Genomic DNA, 15,677 nt, shown 5'->3' with positions numbered 1-15,677 from the left:
GGAGGAGAAAACAAGTTCATGTAAACATCTGAACAATCAATCAGTCAGAGGCTTTCAGGGTGTACCCCCCTGCTTTTTCCCCCTCTTGGATCTGCTGAGTCTCAAAAATAAAAATAAAAATATTAAAACGATAAATATAAAAAATAAGTTCCCCGGTTCTCGAACATCTAATGGTTTTGCTCGAGGCCACCATAACAAAAATAAAGCATCGTTGTTGCTTAATGTTTTGGGGCCATTCCATAATAGGCAATAACACGCCCCCCTCAAGAATTGTGAGCATGTTTGTCGGGTTTGCGCAAGTTTGAGGGGTTTTGCCCATTTTGTGACCAGGCAACTTTGCGCCAAGACCGTCGCTCTAGACCTCCGCAGCTAAACGCGCTCAGCGTTTGTTTTGGTATGGTTCCCCCTTCCGTACCTGACAAAACCTAGTAAAAGAGAAAAAGGTAGCTCATCCAACGGAGTCAATGGTGAGCAGATATTCGGGGTTGTTTATATTATTATTGTTTTTTTCCTTCTTTTCCTTGCTCAAAACACGAGATGACAGTGTGGTCTTTTTTTTGGTTGGGCTTAAAAACCTCCTGGCGAAACAACAGTGCCACAACAGTGGTTTTCAATCTTAGGTGTTGTTAAATACCTTAGGAATGCATATATCTACCCCAACCCGTAGCAGCAGCATCGCCTAGCCAGATCGACCTGATTTCTTACCTTATTCTTATTTTGATATCCTCGATTTACACATCCGATCGATTTACTATATACAGTTCTCAAAATACAACCTTTACATTCCTTATCATATACATCATAACCCATTCACTACAGTCTTTTTCACCAATAAATAACACTATGAGCGTCTCACCAGTCACAGTATCCCGGCCTCCACACTCGGGGCGATGGCCTCGCACAGCAAGACTAGTCTGGCGAGAAAGGGAGGAAACCTCTGATGATGGCGAGGCATTATTAGTATGGGTAAGTTGCACCCTGTCCAAGTTCCCAAACATCTCCACCCAGCTTTAAATCCGCATTCATGGCATCAAGAACATGGCCCTTTTCTTTTTTTCCTTCAGAAAACTTCAACCTAACCAAACCCCTACTCACAAAAAACAGGACGAGGTCTGGACAAGACCAAGCCGCAAGTTCGGACGCTCCAAGGAAGGCCGGCTGCGGCAGGTAGCCGAGATACCGGCGCTGGCGCCGCACTTCCCGCGCCTGCTCAAGGCGAACCGGATAAACGGCGTGCTGACGCTGGCTCGTCCGGCATACCGGCGACGGGCGCTGCTGTCGGAGCTCGACGCCGCGACGCTCCGCCGCCTCAAGGACGACCTCAAGACCGTCTTTAGCGCGCTCTACGACCACGCCATCGCCTACGTCTTTACCCCCGACTGTTTCGAGGTCGTGTCTCGCTGTCGGCCGTGGGAGCGGAGGCCGTCGTCTTCGTCGTCGTCCTCGGCGGAGTCGACCTGGACCGAGGCGTCGGGCGAGACCGACGACGAGACAGCTGCTGCTGTTGCTGCTGCTGCGCCCGTGGCGGCGGCAGAGTGGTCGATATATATTGATGGGTGGAATCATGCGACCCGGCACAAGGTGCGGGATCCGGGGTCCAAGAAGACGGCGTATTTTTCAGAAAGGGAGGCCGAGCAGCTGCAGCGGATAGATGAGTACTTTGCCCCATTTGAGGTATGCTGTTTTTGGGTTCTTGCTCCCTTCCTTCGTTTCATACATTTTCGCTCTTTATCTGCCTTGGAAACAATAGGGGGTTGGCAACAACGACTAACTCCATGCATAGACCCGTGCAAAGACTAGTATCTTTGCCTTGCTCAACCACGACTGAGGCTATCACGATGGTCCATAGAGAATGCTCGCACTTTCTTTGCTTTTAAGAGATGCGAGCACCATCATGACTACTGTAGTCCCGACATGGCTTTGCCAAGACGTGCATATTGGTCAACACTGGGCTTACCTATAAGCAAGAGATATATCATGTCATTTCTCTTTAATCAGTGGAAGTGACAGGATAAAAGTCAAGGACGCCTACCTACCGACCTCGGCATACATACTGAAAGATGCCAGGGGTCCTTCATGACGTCAGATGGCAAGGGGGATCGACCTGGGATATGAAGGACGCCAAACCCACGACAAAAAGTCAAACCACCAAGCCACGTCGACATGATCATCATCAAACATCCCCAGCTCGCACTCTTGTCAAAATTAAAAACCAAGCTTCGCCGAGAGGAAATGTCGACCCCCAAGTCGTTTCCAAGGCTACTGGTTCTGTCACCGACGTACCCCGCAGAGGTCGTGTGGAGATGCTGCAGCACAATTTGCTGGAAGCGATGCTTGGCTTGCTTGGCTCTCCCCGTTCCTCTGGGGAGTTGCACCTTTTTGATTTGTTGACGTTTGTCCAAGTAGCGCCTAACCTTGCTCTGTACAAGCCCGGCTCTTGTCGGGTCTAGTTGCAGATGCGTGGAGGTAGTCGTCGGTTGATATAACACCGACGGGTTACTTTGTATGCGCCTTCGTGCATCTTTTTCTTGACTCGCTTCTCGGGGGTCAGCTGTTGTTGTTGCCTTTTGCCAACCCTTTCACAAGCTCTCTTTCTCTCTCTCTCTCTCAGAGAGTCGGTGACATCTCCTCAGTGTCAAAGACACACAGAAACATCCGACCATGGGTTCCACGGTCCTGGTGCTTGCCCTGGCGGCCCTTGCAGCTGCACAACGGCACGGCAATACGGTCTCTATCCCAACAGACCTTGCAACGCGCCCTCTGTATCGCGATGTTTACGGATACTCGATTGAGCCCGTTTGGGTAAACGATTTTCTCAGCAACAACATGACGTCGACTCTGCTGCGATCCATCACGCAGGTGGTCGGCAAGCCTCCGCCGATTCGCATCGGCGGTAACACGGCCGACATGACATCCTACGTCGACAGGCTCAACACCACCGCAGTGGCCATACCCGGACCCAACGGAGCCAGGCAATTCAACATCAGCCGCGGCTGGATCGAGGAGTGGGGCCGGTACTTTGAGGACGGGACCAACCTGACCTTCACGCTCAACATGAACAACAACTCGAGCGAGTGGGCCACGGCCCGCGTCCAGGCCGAAGTCGCGTGGGGAGTGCTGGGCGACAAGCTGGCGCGCTTCGAGATCGGCAACGAGGTTGACCACTACATCGCCAAGGGGTGGCGCAACGACTCTTGGGGAGTCGACGCCTACGCGGAGCAGTTCCGACAGCTCACGGACCTGATCCGAAACGACGGTTGGTACCGGGACGCCGGCGACAAGGCGCCCGCCTTCGCGGCAGGTTCCTTTGCCGACCCGCCCTGGGTGCCCGACCAGCACGACCAACTCGACGACATGGACATACTGAACCTGACGACCAAGGCCGGGCTGAAGAACGAAAAGGACGACGGCGGCGTCAACATCGACAGCTTCGTGGTGCACATGTACCCCGGTTCGACGTGCGACGCTGGCCGGTGGCGCCGCATGCGGCTCGACCTCGTGTCGAATCACTCGTCCATCTGGCAAAACGTGTCTCAGTACGTGCCGCAGGTCGAGGCGGCCGAGCGCGACGGGCGCGCCTCGCTCGTCATGGGCGAGACCAACTCCATCTCGTGCGGCGGGCGCAGCGGCATCAGCGACACGTTTGGCGGCGCGCTCTGGAACGTCGACTACACGCTGTCGCTGGCCGCCATCGGCGTCGGGCACAGCTACTTCCACCTCGGCGGCCAGAACGAGTACAGCTCGTGGCAGCCCAAGGGTTACGAGTACAAGGGCGAGAACATCACGGCTGGGATAAGGCCGTCGTGGTACGCGCACTACTTCCTCGCCCACGTGGTCCGGCGCACTGGGGATGGTGACGACGGAAGCAGCAACGGCGGCGACGAGGTGCCGTACGGGATCGCGGCGCTGCCCGAGGCCAACTCGAGCGACTTTAGCGGGTTCGGGGTGTTTGAGGATAAGGAGCTCAAAAAGCTGGTGTTCCTGGACATGGGCGTCTGGAACGGCACCCAGGGCCTGAGCAACCCTTCGACCATCTCGGCGGCCGACAACACGGACACGGCGTTCCACAGCCCGGGCGATAGGCCCAGGAGCGAGATGAGCGTGTCGACCCCTTGGTGCAAGAACGGCGAGGTCAAGGTCTTGAGGCTCACCGGGCCGGGCACCAACGCCAAGTCCGAGGTCAATGTGTCGGGTGTCACTTTTGACGAGGACGGCAAGCGGTCGGGTCAGCCAGATGAGGAGACGGTCAGGGTTGGAGATGACGGAGAGGTCAAGTTCAACCTGAGCATGGCAGAGGGCGTGCTGTTGGAGCTTGGGGACGGATGTGGCGATTCGGAAGCCGAGTCTGCGGCTGTCCGTGTTGGGACTGGGGCTGGGGGAATAATGACGTTGGTTGTGTCTATAGCGTTTGGTGTTGGGATTTTGATGGGTTTATAAGACGGATGGCCTAATTAAGCTGGGTTATGTAGTCTTGACATTGCACCATCATTTGGGTAATTGCCCAAGCAGGCAAAGAATAATAGGAAAATATTAAAAATAAAAAAAGACGAAAATTGCCATGTGTGAAACATCTTACTTGGTCCCCTTGAAAGAGACACACAGTCTGGACATTGTTCTTCGTACCTGAAGTAAAGTCCACAACTTGAGATGATATCAGATGGATCTCTAGCACCACATGCATGAATCTTTACCCGATTTCCCTGGCAGATGTTCAGGCCCACCCCTCCAACTCAAGTTTTTTTCTGCATCAACCCACCCAGACCTCCGCACATGATCCCACCTCAAACCTCCGACTTCAACAACAAGCACAGGTCCGGTGGCTCAATGGTAGAGCGTCTGACTACGATTCCATCTGGTTATCAGGAGGTTGCAGGTTCGAGACCTGCCCGGATCGAGTGAGCAGGATGTACATCTCGCGCTTTCAATCTTTTGTGGTTCCTGCAGTATTTTGGTGGGGTGTTTTCATGGGCGGTGCGGGTGAACAGCCCAATATCCTTCCATCCCTTTTTGTCCCGCAAAGATTACAAATGACTACCTAGGTACCTTGCGTGCTGCTCCTTAAATCTTTCCAAGTCTGTAGACGCCTGGCAACCTCTGGTCAATATTCTTCCTTAGGTCTGTTTGTTTTTATTTATTTATATCTATAAAAAGAAAATCAAAGAAAAAAGACGATTTAGTCATCCATATAGTATGCAAAACCATTTACTGAATTTGCGGGTCATACATAATTAGTCTGCTCGGTGGGGTTCATATGCGCATGCAATAATAGGCCATACACTCGAGTATTCACCACCGTCCTTGGCTTAGTCTCTGCTACCAGTTCGACCCGTTAGTGCAAGGACGGCAGCACTGAAGGTATTATCATAGTGTAGGTGAGCTTGGTGGGCTAAATATTTCTGATGTTAGCGTGGCTTGACTTTCCTAGTTCTTGGCCAATCACAACCGGTGGAAGAAGCCTATAGGTGAGGAGCTGGAGTAAAGCTTGTATATATATTCTTTATCCACGCTTAGGTATACACCTTGGCTATCTGTAAAAGTTGCTTTCAAGATTGCCAACAGTCTGACACTTAATTATTAAATTATAGTTATAACAAGACGAACATCCTTGGACAAAGAAAAAATAACAATTCCAATTACTATTCCACCCAAATGTTGTCATTTAATATCGTCTCCCCCAGTTTAAATTCTAGATCCATTGTTCCCGCTCCTCGTTGACGTCCGGTTTGAGTAACCAGCTTGTCCCGTGTAGCTACTTCCGGCCGGGCGACTGGTGGGCAACCCCAGAGGGATTCGTTCAAAGTTTTGATCTTGGCGCAGGTAGTGCGTGAGGTTTGAAGTGAATGGCAGGTTCGCAGCGGCTCCTGCGGTAAGAGAGCTGTATGCTCCAGTTTGAGCCTGTGACCTAGAGACATATATGCGTTGTTAGCCGCTGTTACCATCTCCAAATATGACTGCAAAGTGTTGTTTCCTTACCTGTTGGAGCTCATCTTGATAGCCGAGGAACGCTTGACTTTTTCTCAAAGTCTTGCCTGAGGGTATACGGGTCGGGTCTATGGTACTGACTGCTAGTTGAATATTGACGCGGCTGTGCTGTGCTGCGGCTTGTTCCTTGCTCTTTTGGCCTGAAAACCTGGGAACCTATATCTTGATATAGTTGTGCGTTTAGGGAACACCTTCACCCAAGGTGACATTGAAGGGGCTTATTCTGGAAATCCTTCAACATACGAGCACCGGTCAAATGACTCCCGGATAGGGAATTGCCAGCTTTCCTGCACTCTAGGATCCTGAAACAAATACCCTTCTCAGTTGTGACCACCCTATTCGTCGAAGTGACCCATTGACAAATAGGTTCAACTAGGTATGTTACCGAAGTGGGAATTGGGGGTTTGACCTGTCCCAGGAACACGAGCCACCAAGTTGGAATGAGAATTTGTAATGTCACTGCAGGGCTATAATCTTTTGAAGGCAACTACGCCAACGGTGGCAAATTTTTCAAGATATAGCCGGCTTACCGGCCATTTTTATGCGAAACTCTGGTTCCGGCAGAGCATGCTGCCACTTTCTCTGCAATATTCGGTCAGGCTCCCGGGTGGCGCTCCCGCTCTCCCTCTTCGAGTCCCTTTACTTCAAAGGGCTTCGTAATCCCTTCACTGAAGAAAAAAAAACACCAGTAGCCTGGAGTCGGTGGTGGCACACCCCTCCTACTTGATACTCGCAAACCCCACCTCTGACTTTTCACTAGAGGACCTCGCTCATGTTCAGATAGACTCTAAATATGCCACTCGACAGATGACACAATCTGTGATTACTGCACCCTTGGCTGCAGGAAGGCTATCTAAAGTACTACATCTAGTGTGGGCACCTGCATAGGTGAGCAAAAAGCAGCACATGAGCGCCGAGCCGCGTGGTCGGAACGAACCGGTTACAAAAATAGATCAGAGGAGTACCAGGGGTAAACAGAGTGGTACAGCCTTAAGTCAACGTCATCATCAAGGAATACGAGACCACAAAAGTCGTATTAGTCGTAGAATTAGTTACTAGGAAAAAGCCATCGTCACCCTATCCAAGGGAAAACCAGCGCTGATAGCTATTGGCTGAAGAAAAATGATTAGGGAGATAGGATATACAAGGAAAATATATAGGGGAAAAGAGAAAGAAGAAAGAAAAGAATCGTCCAAAGGAGAGTACGACAGTGACAGGTACAGAGACGGACAGACAAATGTGCAGAAGCGCAGATGAAACCTCTCCATCCAGAGATCAAACTCGACACTGTATCTTCAGCTACAGCGTCATCCCGAATTACCTTCTCGGTGACTTGGACACTCTCAGAGTGTCAATCCTGCCCAGACCATCCTGCCCGGCAGCAGCGATCCGCGGGCTCCGGCGGTACTGTGAAGACATGCGCGCCGTACCATAACCCCGCGTCTCCTCGATGCCATGCTTTTCGCGCCTATGCTTCTTGAGGTTGTCCGAGCGGGTATAAAAGTTCTGGCATTGGTCGCACTCGTACCTTGCCCTCCTGTGCGTTTCCCTGTGCTTGTGCAGGTATTTGCGGTAGTTTTGAAGCTTGGTGCCGCTGGGTCTAAAATCACAGTTTTCATGCCCGCACGTGAGGTCACCATCATCGTCGGCATCGGCAGAGGCTTCGGCGACTGGCGCGGATTGACTGGTCACCGGCGTTGATTCCATCTCTGGTATCTCGTGCCATTGGTGGCGGCGACCGAGATCAAAGTGGCAGGAGTCCAAGTCTTTAGGAGCAGAGTCATTGAACTCCTGTAGAGCTCGCATAATCGCCTGGTGGCCCTCGTTCTGCGGCTCAAAGGTGGAGAAGATCGGGTCGCCGTTTGGGGCCCAGTCTCCCATACCAACACACTCGAATGATTCGACCGAGGTTCCCGAACTTGAGTTTGTGCGCAAGGAGGCCATTGTCGTACCTGAGGTCGAAGTGCCAGCAAATGACCAACTGGTGGAATCATAGGATCCCGGGTGACTGGATGAGGTCTCTTCCCCGGACAACTCAGTGACCTGACCACTTTGGTCAACCTCAAGGCCTACGGGTGACTCGCTCAAGCTAGGGCCAAAATATGGTGCTATTGTAGTCTGTAATAACCCAATGGAACTGTTGCCGCTGTTGTGGCTGTCAGTGCTGTTTTGTTGGATATTGTGGTGCGCTGTTTGTTGAGCGAGTTGCCCTTCTAAATGAGGCGTCCAGTTGCCATTTCCCAAGGTATATGGGTAAGAAGAAGCGCTCATACTAGGCCAAAACGCCTGTCCTTCATAGCGCGATGCTGAGTCTTGAAGGTTGTAAGGCGCCCTTGCGGTACTGGTTGGCTGATTGTCTGGGAGCTCACTACGAGTGCAGCCAGTGTCCCAAAGCTCCAGACGGCCAGTGCCACAAAGCTCCTGGGGTTGCTGAAGCTCTTGAGTTCGTTGATTATGAATGATTGGCGAATTTTGTCGCGGCCGAACACTTGTATTACCAGTGGACACCCGCAACGGCTTCTCAGGGGTCGGCATCACCGTGGGCCAGGCGTCTGCATCATAGCGCCATTGGACATCGGATTCCTTCCTCTCAATTATTGCGTAAGGACTTCCTGCAGAGAATTCCGAGCTCGGTGTTGGCGAGGCTTTGGATTGTACCGATGGTGAAATACACGAATCTGAGCTGCTTCTCAAGGATCGAGGACTGCAGGGTTTTGGCGATGACCGCACCATCACTTTCAGCTTGTCGGTGAAGCTGCTTCGCTTCTTCTTCTCGACAGTTTTCTCCCAACCAGAGAAATCCAACCACCCTCTCTCTGTTGTAGGGAATCTATGCCAAGTCTCGCACTTTCTGCATTCAAACTCGCCTTTGCAGAGTTCAGGACAACTTATGAGGTGCTTGACAAATTCCAGAGGCTCTGTGAACTGCTTCATGCATTTCGCCACGGGGCAGTCGAACTGATCCAGCGTAGTGTCGATGTTTGCAATATTCATGAAATATTGCAGCATCATAACGGCGAACCGCGAGGCAGTAGGATCTGTGATGACGCACGTCTCGTACCTATTGACCAGGTAAAAGAATACTCGTCAGCTATTGGGCGCCTGCACAAGCGAGAAAAAGCGAGCCTGAATTTTGAGTGGTGCTTACGGGCAAGTCGGCCGGCCAGACGTTACTGGCTGATGCTGCTGCTGCGGCACTGAACCAATGTAGCCCGCCTGGCCTTCAGCTGAATGATAAACATTGTTTGGGTGAGACATCTTTAACTGAAGGAAAAAAAAAACACCTAATTATGTGTGTTAAGTGTGGTTCGAATAAGAGCGCTTGGCGCTTTCCCCCTCAGTGCCCTGATAAGTCGCAACAGGCTTGCTGAGCTGTCCGGCAGAGAGAAGAGCTACTGATAAAAGTCGAGACTTTTTGGATGCGCAGCCTCGCCGCCTTATGATATTTGAACTCATGCTGTGGCCAGAAAACTATTCCCACGAGGCGAAAAAAATTACTCTGGTCCTGATAGGTTCAGTCTCCTTGACATAGTTAGTTTTTCCATTTGCCTAGGTCGCAAGGCGTCCATCTCGGTATGTGCGTGGTCCCTTGAAGGCTCCCATGATGAGCAAATGGGGGCACGTACTCACAGGCCGGGCGAGCCATTATCGGGCCGCGCAATCCCTTCAAGTATACTAAGTCCACATCTCAAGGGTCTCTTTGCTCCCAATTGGACTGTGACCTGAGGTTGTAAGTATGATCTCCTTCCGAATTGTCCCATGCCACGTCAAGGGAATGCCATCTTTAACAAAATACCTCCAAGGGACTTGATCTCTGCGCGAGCTGATTTGATGAATATGCACGCCACGTAGACATCTGTCCAAGTTGGAGGCTGCCTCACTTCGGGTTGCAAGAAGTAGGCATCCAGAGGTGTTCCCACTCAAAACTAGTCCGCTCACCGAGGATGAAGAGTGGAAGCGGTCGATCTCGCATCCACCGATGGCGGCCTGTAGATGGCTGCGTGCGGGGTCAGCCGGTGGCCGTGGCTCTTTGTAAATTGTACTCGGAAGGGTGGTGTGGGTATTCGATGGGCAACCAGCGAGGCATACCGGCAAGGGAATACGGGCCGCAACAACCATCAATGGTTCACCCATACACACCACCCGCAATTAAACCAGTCTCTTTGGTGAAAAGTTGTTCAACCAAGTTTTGTGGATTGGATAGTGTTATAAGTGAATGCAGGTCCAGTAAGTGTGTGTTTTCCACATTTTAGTGAGGAATCATAAGGGAAAGGAGGGTCGTGACTGCGAAGTTAATCCGTGATTTTTGATGCACCCCTGATTGGCAGGACGAAAAGTAGGAGTCGAGCCAAGAACTAAACGTTGTAAATTCAAGAAGCCTCTTTGAGTAGCAGAAAATGACAGTGAGGCGGAAACTTTTTAAAAACATGCTATTTGAATCAATGGATGACCAGAGGAGCTCTTATATTTATCAAAAAAAATCCAAAGTCCTAAAATAGTAGCGTGGCGAGGCCTGACTTACTACGCAGTAATTAATACCTGGTGGTTGAACGCTTCATGGGGCTATGTTGACTATGCCACCCAATAATTCCGGAAATGGAGAAGCGCCTATCGTAAGTGAGATTTCTTCACCAGTCCAAGGAAGCGACAATTCTGGTTAACATCATTGCGGGCCGTACGCAGGAGACGCCACACTGCTGTAGGGCGGCAGTGATCGATTGACCGCCAAAAGCAGCCATGATTGGTACTGCCATGGGCCATAAATAGCAACCATTCCTTGATCTTGGGAGAGATCCAAGATTACATAGAGAGTCATAAGCTTAAGTTCGCCGACTGTTGTACTTTTGTTGATTCCAAGCGTGGGCAGTGCCGTGGCAGTGCTGTCATCTATTTGGTCTTTCCGGTGGGAATGTTGAAGAATACAATTCGTTTGCCCTTCTCACCCTCCTCTCCATCCTTCCAGTCACCAAGACCTTTGTCAACCCTGTAATACCCTCTGCGCTCCAATTGAACGACGTCGTCCTTCTTCAAAGACTCGGCATCGGTTCCACACCAAGCTGGCTCCATAAACTCAGTCACAGGCGTCAGGAACTTCTCCAGGTCGTCATCCTCCTCAAGCTTGTCTTTGGTGATGAGATAGTCAAAGTCCCAAAGCTCTGCAGGAATGAGCTTTTGACCCTGGTTTGACAGCCAGGTAACCTTCTTCTCTGTCGTCTTCACATCACCTGCAAGGTTGAGCTCCACGGTCATGGTAGGTATCGGTGTGCCAGCGCTGATATCCTTCACGATAGCATTTCCCCATGCCATCAGTGTGATTTCCTCGCCCGGCTTCATAAGGGCAACATCCTCCTGCTCAAGCAGGATCTCGTCCGAGAAGGCGACCTGCTTGACGCCAACATCCTTGTTCTTAGGATGCTTGGGCTTCTCAACAGAGTGTGGAGACGCCGGAGCATCTTTACCAGTGATCTTAACCTTCACAGGGCTCTTCTGGCTCAGGGCAGTATGGCGTGCTGCTATGGGATCAATCTCCTTTTTGTTGGCGGCCCAAAACACGGTCCAGTCCATACTGGTAACGTTTCGGCTTGGGCCCTGCTTGATGATGAAGTCCCGCAGAGCGGCGACAGTCATACCACGACGACGCACACCACGGATAGTAGGCATGCGGGGGTCATCCCATCCCCAGACGCGACCAGTATCAACGAGCTTGGCAAGTTTGCGCTTCGACAGGAAGGTCCTGATGAAGTTCATGCGAGCAAAGTCCCACATGTGTACTTGGCGCAGCTTCAGCGTGTCGAGGAACCACTGGTATTGGGGGTTGCGGTCCGTGTACTCGGTGGACCTCAAGGCGTGAGTGACACCCTCGTAGCTGTCGACTACGGGGCAGGCGAAATCGTACATTGGGTACATCTTCCAGGTTGTGCCTGTCCGGTGGTGCGGCTCGTCGTTGCAACGGTAGATAACTGGGTCGCGCAGGGCCTTGTTTGGGTTGTCGACAGATAGCTTGGCACGAATGCAGTAACGCTTGCCCTCATCCGAGCCCTTCTTCATCTCCTCAAAGACACGAAGAGTCTCGTCGATAGACATGTCCCTGTGCTTTGAGGCGATTCCATCCCACCTTTGCTTCTTCATAGTCTCCTGGTCGGTATCGTCCGCATAGGCGTTACCCTCCTTGATGAGTCTTATGCACATCTCATACAAGTACTGAAAGTAATCGGATGTGTAGGAAAACTTGTCAGCCTTGATACCCATAAGAGCAAGGTCCTCAATAATAGCATCCTGGTACTCCTCCTTCTCCTTGGAAGGGTTGGTGTCATCAAGACGAAGTCTCAGAGTGCCATTGTAGGCTTGGTGTGCGAAGTAGTCGCTGAGCAACGCTGCCTTGGCGTGACCAATGTGAAGGTAGCCTCTGTAACGCATTGATTAGCAAATTGGCTGAGCTTCTGTAATGTGCGCATCATGACGGTGACCTACGATGGCTCTGGCAGAAACCTAGTTACAACTCCCTTGTCCGCATCCTGAAGTGCAAGATTGAAGTTGCCACCAGCTCGACTTGCCGCTGCTACCTTGGCCTTTTGTGCTGCTGCTGCCTTCTTAACCTCGCCTTGAATCTCGGGGTGGTTCTGCTCTACAAAGATAAACCACCGGGTCAGATTTGCCAGCACACCCCTCCTGATGAAGGCAATGGCAGCACGGTTGGTAGCAAGCGAGGTCCAGATCTTGGAATCGATGTCTCCAAGCTGCGTGCCGTTGAGATATGTGCGCAGGGTCAGGTGCTTTTCCAAGCTTGTGAGATGACCCTCAATGGACCGGAAGTCGCCCGACAAAGCGGGGGCTATGGCCTCAAGCTCCTCAGCTTTCATGGTTGCAGTTCATAAAAAGAAAATGTTTGATCTCCTTGCTATGACTTTTTTTTGGCTGTAGTATACAAAGAGTGACTGACGCCTGCTCTTAAAGATCTTGGTGGGGTTGACTGGGAAATTCAAGCATGCATGGCGGGGTGTTAGTCGAAAACGCGTCAAGGGTGTCTGCGCTGATAAGATAAGAGCTTTCTGTCTGCTGACTAAGTTAACAAGCATTCGTCGTCCCAAGCTTACCCCTGGTTGCATGAGCGGACTTTTTCGCGACCAATTGAACGCCTCTCGAATGGACTTTCGGCGACGACGTTGGTGAACCAGTGAAGCCACACATCACCAACAATAAGTCACTAATGGCTACCACACAACAGTGTCTTGCCTCTTTGGCAAGACTAAGCATCAGACCGGCAACGAGGCCATTGGCTACATCCGTCCCTCGATTCCTCGTGCCATCCGTTGCTCAACCGCGGTTTGCCTCGGCGAACAAGGACCCCAAGAAGAAGGAGAAGAAGAAGAAGGAGCTCAAGCAATACAGAGTGCATAGAAAAGACAAGCTCTTGACCTTCTCCCTGTGCGATGCGATAAGGTAAAGATATATTCTGGCCCTGCACGCAAAAAGGAAGGGGACTAGGTTAACTGGAGATGATCTACGTATAGATACATTCGTGCTTTCGAAGTCGGAGTTCCAGCACCCTCGGTCAAGTATGAAATCGCCGTCAAGCTCACCACCAACAAACGTTCCGCCATCGTCCGAAGCCGTGTTCGTCTCCCCCACTCTGTTCGCTCCGACATTCGCGTGGCCGTCATCTGCAGAGAGGGCAGTCTGGTCGCGACCGAGGCGCGCATCGCCGGTGCAGTTGCTGTTGGCGAGGAATCACTCTTCCAGCAGATCAAAGATGGCAACATCGACTTCAACAGGCTCATCTGTCATTCGGACTCGTTGGGCGCGTTAAACAAGGCCAACCTGGGCCGAATTCTCGGTCCCAAGGGTATGATGCCAAGCGAGAAGACGAAGACTGTCACCAAAGATGTCAAGGGCCTGCTGCGTGACCTCAGCGGCGCCGAGGATTACAGGGAGAGGGATGGTGTCGTTAGGATTCCCATTGGTCAGCTCACTTTTACGCCAGAACAGCTGTCGGACAACATCAAGACGTTCGTGGACGCCTTGAAGAAGGATATCGCAAAACTGGAGTCCCAGGTTGTCAAGACTATTGACGAGATTGTGTTGAGCTCAACCCATGCCCCTGGGTTCAGTCTCAACGGAGGTTTCAGGCCTACAGATGAGAACTTGACAACGGCTCAGCTCGCTGGGCCAATGTAATCGCATGCTGTTTCAGCTATTGTATGATAAAAGGGTGACATCGGGGCGCATATTGGGCTCGCTGTCATGTATGTATAGATTTGGGTATCAGAGTTACCATTAGAGGCATAGCTATATTGTTTGTTTGCCTGTCATCCCTTTATTATTTTTTTGCTTCTTCTCCGTAGTACAGCATTATCGCTTTTTGAAGACAGCGACTGCATCTCCCTCTGCCCCCAATAGCCGATAAATAGCAAGGAACTTCAAAATCCTAACCTGACCTCGGGTGCCTGCGCTCCGCGCCTCTTTACTTGCCGTATTCAAGTCTAGTAGGAGCGTGTTCCGGCACCTTCGGATTCTCTCCTCCATCTGCCTCACGAAAGAAGCATCTCTACCAACAATGTCTGCCACTTGGTTGACGAGCATGTACTCTCTCGACAGAGAAAGTAACCTCGTTGGGCTGCTCCCAACGAACGATTTGTCAACTTTGCCATCTTCTTGGTCCAGATCGTCTTCATTATCGTCATCCTCGTCACTAAGGTCGTCAAATATATCATCCGCAGAGCCTTTGGGCAAACTGTCAACAGCCAGCCTGGCCTCCAGCGCCCCTATCCTCTCATCCAACTCTAGCATGCGTCGCGCCTTCTCGATACCATGCCTGACGGCACCCAGTTCATCACAGGCTTCGGAAACATCACGTTTCCGTCGTGCGATTTGACTTTTGATATCCTCGACGGCGCGGCGGAATCCAAGAAGAGCCACGCGCACATCCTCGACCCTATCCTCACCACCCTTGAGCTCGTCGCCCAAGCTGAGGAATGAAGTATAGTTTGCGTTGACGAGCTCGAGAAGCTCCGCCGAGATGGTAGCGCTACGTTCCCTCAGTTCCGACCGCAGATCTTCCAGGGTCTGATGCCGGTGCGCCGAGGTCGTGTCAACGTCTGACGGGAACAACGATGACAAATAGGCGGCGGCATCGAAGTCGGGTACAAGAAAGTCTTTTCTGGAGAGAGCGGTCGGGAAAGGTAGGGCGCCATCGTCCGAATCCGAGTTGTTTGACGCCTGTGAGGAGTCTGAGGATGGGAGTTGAAAGCCAGAGTAGGATGTGGTCTGCCGCGGTGAAAGAGGCGACTGGGGGAACTGTTGCAGCCCCAGACCTACCCCTCCACTCATCACGCGGGAAGGTTACTTGCAGACCGTCGAAATGCTATGTATTGCTCGATGTAAGAGCTTTGAAGCTTTACATGTGCGAGGGCGCGTTTAGTAAGTCGCACTCCGGAAAGTAAATCGATTCGATGCGTTTTTGGAAAGCTGTGTTTGTCCTGGGGCTGTCGTATTACCATTCAGATAGGAAAGCTGTACAGTGTTGCTGACAGTGCGTATGTAATTCTCCAGGTCAGAACCTCAAGCTATCTGAGGTACCTAAGGTATGCATCAAGGCACCTACCCTGTATGCTTGACCCCACTGTGCATTTTTATGTTCTCATCCACAATATATATGGCTTGCTTGTGAATTGGTCGCGATACTATTCAATATAATA

At 51.4% G+C, this 15,677-nt stretch overlaps 6 protein-coding genes across 6 annotated transcripts; 2 read left to right on the top strand and 4 right to left on the bottom strand.

Annotated features, from left to right (window-relative positions):
- The first annotated feature begins 432 nt into the window (after positions 1 to 432).
- Positions 433 to 4,570, top strand: PgNI_01935 (uncharacterized protein). The gene is made up of 3 exons (XM_031122006.1): positions 433 to 966; positions 1,105 to 1,674; positions 1,784 to 4,570. Exons 1-3 carry the CDS (start codon positions 844 to 846, stop codon positions 1,826 to 1,828), a joined length of 738 nt encoding a protein of 245 aa, XP_030987794.1. The 5' UTR covers positions 433 to 843; the 3' UTR covers positions 1,829 to 4,570.
- A 1,109-nt stretch (positions 4,571 to 5,679) lies between these two features.
- PgNI_01934 (uncharacterized protein) lies at positions 5,680 to 5,987 on the bottom strand (the record flags this gene model as incomplete). Its single annotated transcript, XM_031122005.1, has 2 exons — positions 5,680 to 5,902; positions 5,974 to 5,987. 2 exons carry the CDS (start codon positions 5,985 to 5,987, stop codon positions 5,680 to 5,682), a joined length of 237 nt encoding a protein of 78 aa, XP_030987793.1.
- Positions 5,988 to 7,012: 1,025 nt separating this feature from the next.
- Positions 7,013 to 10,401, bottom strand: PgNI_01933 (uncharacterized protein). The gene is made up of 4 exons (XM_031122004.1): positions 10,072 to 10,401; positions 9,609 to 9,979; positions 9,131 to 9,504; positions 7,013 to 9,043 (listed from the first exon to the last, which is right to left on the bottom strand). Exons 3-4 carry the CDS (start codon positions 9,238 to 9,240, stop codon positions 7,300 to 7,302), a joined length of 1,854 nt encoding a protein of 617 aa, XP_030987800.1. The 5' UTR covers positions 9,241 to 9,504; positions 9,609 to 9,979; positions 10,072 to 10,401; the 3' UTR covers positions 7,013 to 7,299.
- A 13-nt stretch (positions 10,402 to 10,414) lies between these two features.
- On the bottom strand, positions 10,415 to 12,920 carry PgNI_01932 (uncharacterized protein). Its single transcript, XM_031122003.1, has 2 exons — positions 12,454 to 12,920; positions 10,415 to 12,388 (listed from the first exon to the last, which is right to left on the bottom strand). The coding sequence occupies exons 1-2, from the start codon at positions 12,840 to 12,842 to the stop codon at positions 10,870 to 10,872; spliced, it is 1,908 nt and encodes a 635-aa protein (XP_030987799.1). The 5' UTR covers positions 12,843 to 12,920; the 3' UTR covers positions 10,415 to 10,869.
- Positions 12,921 to 13,132: 212 nt separating this feature from the next.
- On the top strand, positions 13,133 to 15,425 carry PgNI_01930 (uncharacterized protein). Its single transcript, XM_031122001.1, has 2 exons — positions 13,133 to 13,422; positions 13,494 to 15,425. Exons 1-2 carry the CDS (start codon positions 13,190 to 13,192, stop codon positions 14,155 to 14,157), a joined length of 897 nt encoding a protein of 298 aa, XP_030987797.1. The 5' UTR covers positions 13,133 to 13,189; the 3' UTR covers positions 14,158 to 15,425.
- Positions 14,332 to 15,309, bottom strand: PgNI_01931 (uncharacterized protein; the record flags this gene model as incomplete). The annotated part of the gene is made up of 1 exon (XM_031122002.1): positions 14,332 to 15,309. One exon carries the CDS (start codon positions 15,307 to 15,309, stop codon positions 14,332 to 14,334), a length of 978 nt encoding a protein of 325 aa, XP_030987798.1.
- Positions 15,426 to 15,677: the final 252 nt, after the last annotated feature.

Source organism: Pyricularia grisea (genome assembly GCF_004355905.1).
Source record: "Pyricularia grisea strain NI907 chromosome Unknown Pyricularia_grisea_NI907_Scaffold_1, whole genome shotgun sequence".
Taxonomy (NCBI): domain Eukaryota; kingdom Fungi; phylum Ascomycota; class Sordariomycetes; order Magnaporthales; family Pyriculariaceae; genus Pyricularia; species Pyricularia grisea.
Note: the sequence above shows the minus strand (reverse complement) of the source record. Positions and strands in the feature narration are given on the sequence as shown.

Coding starts and splice junctions, on each gene's coding strand:
- PgNI_01932 (XM_031122003.1), bottom strand. CDS start 12,842: ATGAAAGCTGAGGAGCTTGAGGCCATAGCCCCCGCTTTGTCGGGCGAC. Junction 12,389..12,453: donor AGGTTTCTGCCAGAGCCATC/GTAGGTCACCGT, acceptor AATGCGTTACAG/AGGCTACCTTCACATTGGTC.
- PgNI_01935 (XM_031122006.1), top strand. CDS start 844: ATGAGCGTCTCACCAGTCACAGTATCCCGGCCTCCACACTCGGGGCGA. Junction 967..1,104: donor GCGAGGCATTATTAGTATGG/GTAAGTTGCACC, acceptor CACAAAAAACAG/GACGAGGTCTGGACAAGACC. Junction 1,675..1,783: donor AGTACTTTGCCCCATTTGAG/GTATGCTGTTTT, acceptor CTCCATGCATAG/ACCCGTGCAAAGACTAGTAT.
- PgNI_01930 (XM_031122001.1), top strand. CDS start 13,190: ATGGCTACCACACAACAGTGTCTTGCCTCTTTGGCAAGACTAAGCATC. Junction 13,423..13,493: donor TCCCTGTGCGATGCGATAAG/GTAAAGATATAT, acceptor ATCTACGTATAG/ATACATTCGTGCTTTCGAAG.
- PgNI_01933 (XM_031122004.1), bottom strand. CDS start 9,240: ATGTCTCACCCAAACAATGTTTATCATTCAGCTGAAGGCCAGGCGGGC. Junction 9,044..9,130: donor TCTGGCCGGCCGACTTGCCC/GTAAGCACCACT, acceptor CCTGGTCAATAG/GTACGAGACGTGCGTCATCA.